We start from the raw sequence: 12896 nt of genomic DNA, 5'->3' as shown, positions 1-12896 counted from the left end.
AATACAATACAATATTAAATTAAATTAAATTAAATTAAATTAAATTAAATTAAATTAAATTAAATTAAATTAAATTAAATTAAATTAAATTAATGTTTACACAAGGGATTCTGGAAATGTATTGTTTTTCACCATAATTCTTATGGGTAAAAAATACAAATTTGACAGTATTTTACAGTAAAAATACATATTATGTGATATTAAACCACTTACAATTTTTCACTGTATGATAACAGTTAACCAGGTAGATAAGTTTTAACTGTAGTCCTTTTTTAGTTTTTTTTTTTTTTTTTTTCTGTAAAAATTACAAACATGTTTTACAGTGTGCCATTGTTGCAGAAATATACTAATTTGAAAAAAAGCGTGAAAACATTTGTGAGCCTAAATGGTGCTGAACTGCTGATCCATGTTTGTAGCGATAGAACAGATGAAATATGTCTATAGAAGTCAAAAATAATGTACAGGCAATCCTTATCAGGAACTTGATGCAAGTTTATTAAAGAAATTAGCAATAATTAATAAATAAGCTATAATTATTTTATACAGAAAAACACATAAATCTAGCACGGCTATTTAGGAAATCTGTCAATTACAAATACAGTTGAGCTGTCATTACACAAAAATATTTCACTGCAGAATGCCATGATTAACCCATCAGAATCGAGTTTTTGTTCTAATAAATGTTTATACATCTCTTTCATCCTGTACTTTGTGATATCATGTTCAGCCAGATCATCTTGCTTTTCATGTAAAGATCTATCGTCTCTTACCATTCTTTGAGTCATATCTTGTCTTTTCTGGAAGTTCAGCTGAGTATGAACTCTCGCTGTGTACCATAAGTGCCCACTATGCCAAGAATTCAGTCCTCAACAACAGAGAGTGGCACGCATCCTGCACTGGGCTTTCAGCCAATAAGAACGCAGAGCAAACCTGTGAGCCGAGCCAAAGCAGAGCAGCCGAGCGAATCAGAGCGCTGGTATTGACTATCACAGCGGTATACAACACCCCGGAAAATGATTCTCAAAGAAAAGAGTGAACCAACCAATAATAACCATTGCTTCATACAATAATGCATTCATTACTTTCAATCATGCAACAGACATTGCTAATAGAGCACAGACCAACCATTGAGCCAACGTATACCATCCTGCCAATGATCCATTACTCAGAACACAAAGAAACATTTATCACCAAAAGAATGCAGGCCAAAATAGAGAATTAGCCAAACACAAGGAGCATGCTTTATGTTCCTCCTCGTTAAACTGTCAGTAAAGAAAATCTAATGCTAAATTCATGTGCTCCCCGTCCACCCGAGCTGACATTTACACAGAGAGAGTCAACAGATCAGTCCGAGCGAAGTAACACACATAGAGCTCTGACTACAGCGAAGCTCTGCACCTCAACATAAACGAATGCGTCAACATCAAGAGTTCTGCCCCAAGCTAAATTAAGTTCAATATAAACACTTTTCCCTTCAGAAACCTTCCCTGGAGCTCCTAATGGAGACTTTTCAGAGAATCTGAAACTAATTAATGATCCCATTTTCCCCCAATTAGCAACTTCTTACAGAACTCACACTAATTTTCCTCTCTGCAGCTAAAATCGCCAAAAATGGACAATTTTAAATCCAAATGGCCTACATCTGTGGTCAGAGACATGTGACTTAAATTCTATATTAACCAATATAGGCTTATGCACTATATTACTTGGCAGAAGAATGTCTTATTTAGGTTATTATTATTAGTGCTGAATTCTAAGGCAAGGAACATTATTTTGATGAGGAATAATACCCTCACCAAACAATTTTTGCCCAGTGAAACAAGCTAGAAAATCCCCCAAAATCCCATAGACCTACAGTAAAGAAAGGACCTGAGTCATATTTATGAACCACAAAATCATAGAGATTTAGAGGTGGGATCTTTTCACTTAGGCCAGTAAATAACCACCTAGCAACCACCTAGCATTGCCCAATAGCACATAGCAATGCTCTAACAACCACTCAGATTCACTTTATCAACCACGTATCAGTTCTCTGGTAGCACCCAGACTACACTAGCAGTATCTTTTCATAATGCAAAACAACACAACACTGTGGTCAAATTCACAGCCACTCATTGCATTTCCAACAAATTTGATACGTGTCATACTTAGAGTATCTACAGCTCATTTTAAAGCCCACTTGGTATCTACTCAACATCCTGAAAGTTTCTAAAATGATCAGTTATCTCTCACCTCTCTGGCCTTCTCCATCTCCGCTTGCAGGACCTGCTTGGCCACCTCCAGATCCTGCAGTTTCACCCTCAGCTCCTCGTTCTCCTGCTCCAGACGAGATCTCTTCTTCTCCACTGCGTCCAGTTCATTGTGCAGACGGATGGACACGTCTTTTGCCACCTAAAACAATGACAACAGTTTATATGAGGGGAGCATTAAAAATATTCTTTGAAAAAAGGTATTCTGTGAGCTGCCTACAAAGACAAGCTTAGTGAAAAATAATACGAGATGGTGAACAAGGCAAGAGAAAAATTTATATGTATTTAAATATTACAGAGAAATGGTAATAAACATAGTACATTTAATGCTGATAAAAACAGAAAAATTGTTCAGTGTACTGTTAAATACTGGTTTAAAATATTGCACACTGTAGCAATTAATCCTATCATAAAATGCTTCCTATTTTTTTCACTTTTAGCTTTGCCAGTGAAAAAAAGTATTGAAAATGGTTGGTTCATAAGTCTATAATTCATGTCTCCCTGAAGGTAGAGGAAAGCTCATTAAAAGCGCTTGGTCATAAAGCTGCAGTAACTTCTTAAGGAGGCAATTATCTGTGTTGGGCAAACAAAGACAGAATCTGAACCCATCTCTATCACAGACACACATACTGATGTATGGAGCATTTTAGCAACACAAGACTATTTTTCATTACTGACAATGTTGGTATGTTTCTAAAGGGCACAAATAAAGGAAGGATGTAGGTTTGTGTGAGAGGAATGAGGAAAAGAGGGTCTCCAGTCACTGAATGGGGTAAATGAGGATTGTGAAGGGCTAAGAGGAGAAGCACAGTCCCAGTTTGTGAGGGAGGGCTTTCTCTTCTCCGCGTGTCTGAACCACAGCCAAGGTGCAGCTGGGTACCCACAATGCTCCTCTGTACCAACGCCATGCTCTAATTCATATCAGATCCCTCCATTTCTCATTCTTTCCTTTCCTTTATCTCACCAACAGCCTCTCTGCCTTCACTTCAATTTCTTTTTGGCAGGAGCTATAAACACCTTTGTTTATCTGTCAATGTTGTGGAAGAAACCAACTAAAAGCAGCAAAACTACTAACTTAACCACATTTACAGTAGTTGTTTTCAAATCAGCTTGGAAAAAAACTGTTCAGTGCATATGGTACATTATCTCACAATTTATGGTGAAAATTGTGAAAATTACATTTAGAATTACATTTATATATTAAAACTACAATTTTATAAGTAAAATATTAACTATTTATTGACAAATTGATTATTTACTGATAAACAATAATAGGATATTCCCAGAAGTCAATGTGTGACCCATATCATTTATTTGCTTCCTATTTTTGTTATTAGTTATGCAATTTTGTATTTTAGTTTAAGTTAATGTTTACTGCATTATAAGTGTCATGTGAGTTACTCTGATGGTGTTTTGTCACAGTTCCTAAAAAAAACTTTTTAATGAACTGTAAGCATTTTTTAATATATATATGCTGTAAAATATATCCAATACTATTTTTGATTATTTATTAAAATATCAAAGACATATTCAGGTATTAACTGTGAAATATACAGTTACCAAAACACCATAATTAAAGCCTGAAACATTTTTATTCACTCTGTGTTTGTGTGTTTCTAAACCACAGGCCCAGGGTTTTATGGTAAGTGTGTGTCTGTATTGTCACACAAAAGCTTTAATTACCAGAGCTCCAAAAGTGTCTGTTGGTCCCTGATTATTTGCATTCACTCCTCCCTCCTTCCTGTCTGGACGCCAACCACCTGCCTTTGTCTGACAATAATGTCACGGCCTGTTGTCATTTTTACATGCAAAAGGAGATAGACACCTCTAGATCCACAGGGAAAGGGGTAGTGAAGCACTGCAATGTCGTGTGAGTGTGTGTGTGTTGAGGTGCTTTGTTGTCCGCCCCTCTCACCACAGCCTGATGTGGAAAAAGCTGCCATATCTGAGCAAATGCAGAAATCAAAGGAGTGTAATGACCCTTCAAAGGCCAATAATGGCTCATTTGCATGTGGCCATGACTGCTTGTCAGCAGACCTTGGTCACACATGTAAATGGCTCTGTGGAATTTGTTTGTCTTTGGGTTTGATTATATGTGTGTTTCGCTCCTCTCTGATCCTGCTTTTCAGGATTGCTCCGCCTCTCTGCTGTGCAAACGGTTTTAAATGACTTCCCTCCAGATCTGGTTGCAGCTGCGGGACAGCAGCCTGGACACATTCACACTATAAACTCAACCTTACCCTGCTTAAAAAAACAAGCTGCCCTTTGGTTAACCTCTAAGCACACATGCAGCTCAGATGAGCCTTATGAGGACAGTTCAAGGGCACCTTATACTGTTGTGTTGAAAGAAACCCATTAACACAGTTTCACTATATTTTTAAATGGACTGACACTTCCAGCCATATGTCACTCGAGTGCATTTTACAAATCCTGCAATATTGAGTAATAGAGTCAACATAAAATGGCATTTGCAAACCATTTTACTTACATAATGTGATGCATTTCTGAGTGAAATGGGATATTCAGTGAGATAAAATGTAGGGCAAGTAAAAGGAAACTTCAGCTTAAGTCTCCTGCTTCTCAATTTTTTTTCTAGAAAAGATACCCTAGTTATCTCAAATGTGCCACCTCTAGAGTTTCATCTCAGCTTAGGATCTGGTTTTTAAAGCAGGGCTTTGTCTTGCTCCGTAGCTGTTTGACGTGTGAATGCAGCACATGGCTGATTATGCATGTGCACTCCTCACATAGATGATAATGCGACTCGAGTCACTCGACCACGAGTGGACCAAGCCAGCTACACAATGAGGAGATATGCATTACTATGTGTCTCTTTCTCTTTCCTCTTATCTCCAGGATGCTGCTGCTAAGCTGATATCTGAACAGGCGAGGGCCAAAATGACCAAACCATATTTTCCTTGCTTATCATCATCTCTCACCCTCACTTCCTCTTTATTATTCTCATTCTGACCAGATAATTATTTTTTCTGCTCAGGGATTGCTCTTTTATAGCTCAGGAGACTCAATGCAGGTCTCATTATGAAGTATACTTCAGCTGTTAATTTTTTCAGCTGTAAAAACAACTCTGCAAACTGTGTAATAAAGGCACTTGTTTATAATAGACGTGATTCAGTTTTAACACACTAGTCTATCAGAACTTCCTAATTTTTGCTTCCTACATCTGTAATCATTCTCGTTTCTCAGCTGTTGTTTTGCATGAGCACATGGCTGGAGAAGCTCAGATGGATAACTCCAAACCCAGTTTCACAAGCCACAGCAGCTGATGAGATGGTGTGGAGCTGTTTTCCGTCCTTCCCCTGACAGATCTGGGAGACGTTGCTCTCATTGGATGAGAAATGAGGCCAGTGCTTCAGAGAGCAGGAAATGGTGCAGGGATCTTACAAACATTCAGATCCTCCATCAACCCTTTTCACCCCCACCCCCTCCTGACCATGACATCATCCCCTCCCCCTTCATCCCAAGAGACCAGAGAGAGATGGGAAGAAGTCAAACATGGGAAACTCGAGTCCAGGGAGGAAAATATTTGTTTTGCACAGCCTCTTGGTCAAAATATCACTAACCTCTGAATGGGGTTCATTCATAAGGAAAGTACTGAACAATAACTGATACGTGGGTCATGTGCTTTAACATCTGAGCCCCAGAAAGTTCACAGAAATCAAGGGTTTTATATAAAACATATAAAACATTATGGCCAGATTGACTGATCACCAGATATTCTGTCATTTTGAGATAAAGAGCATGGCTCTCTTGAATACTTGTATACACAACCAAACAGAGGAGCATCTGGCTAAATATATGCGTTATTATATTTCTTTATATTTGTACTTGTTATTGTCTAAATTATTTAATGTATGTTTAAATAAATATGTTAAGAAAGTTTATTACAAGCACTAATAAACAAATACTAAAGTTGTTTATATTGCAACAACTAATAGTAGTAGAAATATAATTAGATTAAAAGTTGATATAAAAACTGCATTTAAAATACGACTATCACTATTATATTATATTATATATATATATATATATATATATATATATATATATATATATATATATATATATACACACACACACACATCACTATTTCAGTACTGTTTGTTGCACTAGTTATCTGTAAGGCTGACTTAGCACTTCGATCTGCACAATGCTTTGATGCTGTGCTAGGCTGAATATAAAGAAACAATGTCCTTCCTCCTTAAAGCCTAGTGTGCCTCTCGCAGTGATAGCAACCAGTATTTCAACCAGTTGAGTGCACAAGCGCTGTGAAGATCAGTGTAATCTGACCTGGCTGTGCTGGTAGTGTGGAGAGACAATTGACCCTGTGTTAGGAGGCTCCTGTCAGCAGTTAAAGAATTCAGCAGAGGCTAAGATGTTTTTTTTTTTTTTTTTTTTTTTTTTCGCAGACACCATCCCCCTCCTGTGTTTCATGCCACATTGATTGTGTGCTGCAGCCTCTGATCCTTACCAGCTGTGTCCTGAGTGGTAAAACTTAAGTATGTGACAATGTAGACTTGTTAAAGACCAACACATTCAGTCTCAGTAGCACAAAGAGCTGCAGCATTTACTTGGCAGAGGAACTCACTCTCCGTCCTCTTTCTCCCTCTGTTACTGTAAACAAATCAGCCATGTAAAAGAGGAATACAGACAGCGAGGCTATGCTGATGGGAATGACATCATGGTTATTTCTCTTCTCACTGACAGACCAGAGAAAGGAAGTATTGTGTCCTCAGCCATGTGAGACAGTTGCCTGTGTGGTGCATAACATGCAGCCTAAAGCATGATCTTACAGTCTACTGTATACGTTTACATCATTATTTTATGAGATTCACTTCATTCTGAATAAAGGGACCCTCTGAAAATAAGTACATTTTAGCATACTTTCAAAAGAGTAATTATTATGGAAATAATATATTTTAAAAGAATATACTTGGTTACAGATTGAATGTACTGTGTTCAGACCCTTAACTGCATGTTATTTACAATTACATTCAAATGTATTATAGTTGACATTTATATTACTGTAAATGCAATTAGTTGAATTTAAGAGTGTTTTTGACCCACTCTATCTGTAATTTCATAATTATTCTGTTGTCATTGAAATATGGTTAAAGTGTGTTATATATACTGACAAGCAATTATGGTAAACTAAAATATACTTTTATGTCATTTCATGTATTTAAATATATTTGTAAAATCTCATTTGCATTTTCCAATGAAGTTGCAATTTAGTGCATTAAAAATATATTAACTTCAACTGTAATATCTAATAACACACTACATTTAATAGTACAATCAGGTATTTTACATGTGATTTACTGTTCGCCAAACCATCAAAATAAGTGTACTTCTTTAAAGCATGACAAAAGATTATTAAAACAATGATTTCAAATTTTGAGATTATTACAAAGTGCACTTTTAAGTGTGTTGAGAAACTACCTTAACGGCACTTGAAGTACACTTAAATGGCCTTTTATTCCATTAAAATTATACTATCTACAAACACAGTTTCTTAAAAAGATTATTTTAAGATTTAAAGTAAACATTTAATACAATTAAGCACACTTCATCTTCACAAAGTGTAGTTTGAGTCGAACTCAACTGAGCAAGAAATCACTTGCAGCTAACAGAATATGTTTGGTGGCTTTGCACCTTCACTCCAACTGAATTATTAAATGACACAGTAACTCGCTCTAACCTTGACGTCTTGCTCCAGTGTTTGGATAAGCTCCCCGTCCACTTGTCCGGTCTGGGCCACGCGGATGCTGCGTCTCTCTGCCTTCTTGAGGCGGTACTTCAGGATGCGGCACGTCTTGTTGGCCTGATCCAGCTGCTGTCTGAGCTCCTGGAGCTGATAGACATCCTCCTCCATGTACATGTCCCTCATCTCCAGCATCTCAGAGCGAAGCTCCTCCATCTCATCCTGACATTCAAACACACACAATCCATCCTTTTAGAAATGACTATGTGTTTTGCAAGGTTTTTCGAAAAACATCTTGGACATTTCATTTACACGTAGAAGGGCTGCCAATGGTGCCACCTCAAAAAATGCACATGATGCTCCTGACCCAGGATCAAGAGCAGCGTGAAAAGTCCTTAGAGATGCTATCTGTATCAAATGTATTATGCAGTATTATGATTTTCCTCGAGACCGTTTTACTACGGAGTTTACATAATAGCGCCATAGAAAGCAGTTTTGCACTAAACCCAAATAAATTATTTATACCTCAAACAGGTAAAAAAAAAAAAAAATGCATGCCGCTTTCAGAGGCTGATGGATGCAGTGGGCCACCGCGTGCTGTCACACATTTCCAGTGAATATAGGTCAACTACTGCAGCGCGCGTCACGTGCTCAGCGCGCGTCACGTGCTCAACGCGCGGAAAAACAATGGCGTGAAAAGTGGGCGCGGGCGCAGCGGACTGAGTGACCGCTGCAGCATCTGTACAAACAGCTGCATTATTCAAGCAACGCGCATCGCGCGGCGAGAGCAACTAGCCACTAGCCTTTTAACGCTTTTACATTAGGCATGGCAAATGAAATAGATTTGGTCCCGTCATGGTCTTGTGATAAATTAAAACCAAGATTACGAGAATCACTGTTTATCTCTTACATAGCAATTCTGGAGAAATGACAAACCCATATTATAGTAAACAAGGATTTTAAATGTATGCCTTGCAACATGAGTGAATGCAGTGTTTCCAGTTTCAGGAACATAGACATTTCATTTAGATAATAATATATGGCATGGCAGAAACAGTATTATACTGGTTAACCCTGCAAAAATGTACCATTGCGACTGGTTTCCACCAGAAAATTATAGTTACTAAAGTTATTTTGACTAATTACATGGTAAAACATATTTTCATCATCATAAAACGCCTTGTTTCCATCTCACACCAAATTCTGTCATTTCTACTTGCTGTTATGAAGTTCTTAACTTAATTTTCCTGATTCAGTCATTCATTTCTAGGTGGGCTAAAGTGTAATTAATGACCCACTTTAATTTTTGAAATGCAAGAATCTCGCAAGCTGGTTATTTTGGAGGATTTCATGTAGCATTATAAATGTTCTTGAGATCAGTAGGTTCTTGGCTGTTTAAAGCACCAACACATCGATTGTTTCTGAAGAACTAGACAGTTACATCAAGTTGAGCCTTAACCTGAATGTAGCAACTAAGATATTTTGGTGGAAACTGTGGTTGCCATTGTGCTATACGGCAACGGCACTGCTTTGATTTTACAATTTTACAATAATATATATATATATATATATATATATATATATATATATATATATATATATATATATATATATACTATATATATATATATATATATATATATATATATAGGCTAATCATTATGTTACCTTTAAATAATCATTCTCCGACCTGAGTTCCTCTATTTCCCTGACTAATTCCTCATGCATCCCGTCCATTAATTCCTCAGTCAGGTCCGAAAACGCCAGGGACGTGCTGGCGGGCATCCTGCTGTCGAACGAGGTGAGCGAGCGCTCGTCGCCGGGAGAGACGCTCCCCTCTGCGGTCTCCATTCCCAGCGAGAGCCGGTCTTTCTCCACGCTGGTCTTGGTTTGTCCACTCTTGTCCAACAGTCCATGATCCGCTGGCGCTTTCTCGCCGTCGATGCCCCCGCGGCTGCTGGTCTCGGTGTCGCTGCTGAGCGCATCTGTGGAGACTTTATTCTCCTCGGAGGCGCAGTCGGAGAGCTCCGAGCTGCTGTCGGTGGGTGAGAGTTTCCCCGGAGCGCAGCCGGAGTCCTTGCTCAAATCATCCGATCCGATGCTGGCGTCCGAAACTTTTCTCCGGCCGCTTTTATTAGACTTCACGCAGCTCTTCTGAGAACCGGGCGCGGACAGCGCGGGTTTGCCGGTGGGTTTACTCTTCTCTGTTTTTGTCTCCTTCCCGGTAACCGGGCTCCGTCTGGACACGCGGCCACCTAAATATATGGCCCCTGGTTTAACGCTCAGCGTCGGAGTGCCGATACCGCCGCGGATTTTAGTGAGGGACCACCCGGGCACATCTTTGGGTCTTGCTGGAGACGGTGCCCGGTGTATTTTCTTTTTCTCGGTAACTTGTAGCGGCTGTGCAGGCTGCTGTGGTGACGGCTGCAGCTGCTCTTGTTCTCCAGTGCTGCTCTCCATTTTCTGCTTTTGCCTCTTCTCCTTCGACGAGACAAAATGCGTCGGGGAACCGGTGTCAACCTTTGTCTTGGTCATTCATTCCGTTTACAAGACCCGAATATAGCTGAAATGTACCTCCTCTCCCCAAACACAGAAGTTAAGCTGGTAAACGATTCACACCAGATCAGCCGACATCTAACCCGTTGGAAATCCAAAAGAAAATGTGATTGCTTGGTTTGAGACGCGTCTATTTTCTTTTATTTACCACGTCTGCAAGATATTCCCCGTGTGAGTCCTCAGTTTAGAAGTGCGGCTGCTGCTCTGCTGAGTGTCGGCTGGAGGGTTAGTTGGGTGTCTTTCTCTCCGCCCAGATAGCGGCTCTGACGAATGGATCTGTGGAGAGCCTCGCACGCAGAGCACTACTGCCACCAAGACACGGCGCATCGAGCCTTCATCCTGAAGTAGCCTAGGGTTAGGAACTGACAGTCAGCCGGTTCTTAATCAGAACCTGTTCTATTCGAAAAATTTTCGATATACCGTACTAAAACAGTCTGCCAGCATCTGTGTTCCAGTAGTGTGAACAGTTCATTTGCGGTAGCTTACCTATTCACTGATTCTCCAGTGCGAAACATACTGCTACCAATCTATTCCGATTCCCGAACCAATGACTCGAATGAGTCGACTCTTTTAAATATCATATAAGATAATACTCGACTAGTGTATTCCCAAAAACATTCAGAGCAAAAAATACAGTTCGATTCCATAACTAATGGCTTTTTTGAGCTGTTTCTTTTTAATGAATCATTAACATTCAGCGTGACAATTTTATTCCGATTCGCGAATGAATGGCTCTTATGAGTCGGATCCTTTAAGTGAATCACAAACACATACAGGTGTCATGCCCAAAAGCATCGTTAGCTACCATTCATCCCCTCAAGTGTTGGCCGATTCCCAAACGAATGACTCTTGTGAGCCGAATCTTTTAAGTGAACTATAAACTTGTAGGACAAACAGTGTAGTCCCAAATTTATGAGTTGTCCCAAATTTATTAATTAACTTTTTAATGATTTAATGAATCTAGAAATAAAATAGGATAGTATTCATTTGAGTTATATAAAACTTAAGAAAGCAGGCTAATGATTCTTTTAATCTTTAATTGTTTTATAGATCCATAGTCAGCTTTGTCTTTTGTTTTAGCTTCGGACATTTGTCTATATTGGCTGATCCAGAAGAGACCAGGATTAGCTGTCATATTTTTGACATCAGTGAATATTTCTCATAGGTTAACTTTTAAAAATCAGTTGATGTATCCAGTCTTCTTGGCTACATAAAAAGATATTAATACATTATTACTGCCTTACTGACAAAGGTGGTGCTCCCCGAACTTCACATAAGCACATAGTTAATGGGTTTACCCACGAGAACACCCTGCTGGAGACAGGACAGAGAAACTGGTTGCTAACTGAGCTGTTCTCAGTGCCACATGAAAGAAGGGGATTTGTCCCAATCCTCCAGAGTCTTTGAGACCGAGACAGATCAGTGAGAGGCTTCACTTAATCAATCCTCCAGAGTCTTCCTTTATTGAGAGTGATGCTTGTATGTGCAGTGTTTTCCTTTTATGCAAATCTTGTTTTATTGCCTGTCCTCCAACAAAAACGACCACAAAGTGCAAGCACCTTTACGACCTATATTTCGTTCCAAAGTTAAGCGGTAGCGGGCATTGACAGTATTGCGTCAGTGTTTTAACCTTTTACCATGCAAGGTATGTGTGTACTTTTTTACACCGATCTCACAGTAATTCGTACATATTATACTAGGTGGCTTATTTTAGACCTACCCCACTAAACCTAACCCTCACAGAAAACTGCATTAGATTTAAGCATATACATTTTACGTGCACGTCCATTCTCTGGGAGACCCTGGCATGATTGTATATCAAGTATAATCAATAATCTAAACTGAGCTACACGAGACAAACAAGCGTGCATTGATGGACATTGTTTGCTAGGGGCGCAATTGTAGTATACGCTCTGATGGGTCGTATTTCAGGGATTTGGACAAACGACCTATACGAGCGTATTAGTTGGAGGACAGGTTGTTTTATTTATCAGATTTAGATAACACTAAACTGCAAGAAAGGCGAGACTGGCATTATATATCAGAAATCAAAATAACACAAGTGTGCTGATGGCATTGTTTGCTAAAAAACTACTCAAAAACATATTTAAAGTACTGATAAATGAGACTTTTTGAATGGATAATGTAAGATTGAAATTATCTGTGCTGTGTTGAAGCGTTTAGGGATTTTGTTACTGTTATGACTGTAAAGGCCTTGCCACACTAGACTGAGGAATGCAAAACCCACAGGGAGGCACAGAAAATGTCCCCAGTGATGTTGGATATTACATTTCTATTTCATGGTGGGCTTAATTAATGTAAAACAGTATTTTAGTCCCCTGTCCTATATACTTGGCCTAAATAACTGTGAT

General features: G+C 38.9%; 1 protein-coding gene across 2 annotated transcripts in view; it reads right to left on the bottom strand.

Moving 5' to 3' along the window:
• Nucleotides 1-11027, bottom strand: part of LOC109099725 (protein SOGA1-like) — a 45722-nt gene extending 34695 nt beyond the window's left edge. For both annotated transcript variants that reach the window (XM_019113247.2, XM_042712885.1), the window contains exons 1-3: nt 9637-11027; nt 7966-8190; nt 2233-2391 (exon numbers count right to left, since the gene is read on the bottom strand). In XM_019113247.2, the coding sequence (XP_018968792.2) occupies nt 2233-2391; nt 7966-8190; nt 9637-10503 (1251 nt within the window). In that variant the 5' untranslated portion in view covers nt 10504-11027. The remainder of the gene's footprint in view (nt 1-2232; nt 2392-7965; nt 8191-9636) is intronic.
• Nucleotides 11028-12896: the final 1869 nt, after the last annotated feature.

The sequence above is a fragment of the Cyprinus carpio genome, chromosome A23 (genome assembly GCF_018340385.1).
Source record: "Cyprinus carpio isolate SPL01 chromosome A23, ASM1834038v1, whole genome shotgun sequence".
Classification (NCBI taxonomy): Eukaryota; Metazoa; Chordata; class Actinopteri; order Cypriniformes; family Cyprinidae; genus Cyprinus; species Cyprinus carpio.
This window is presented reverse-complemented; position numbering and strand designations above follow the sequence as displayed.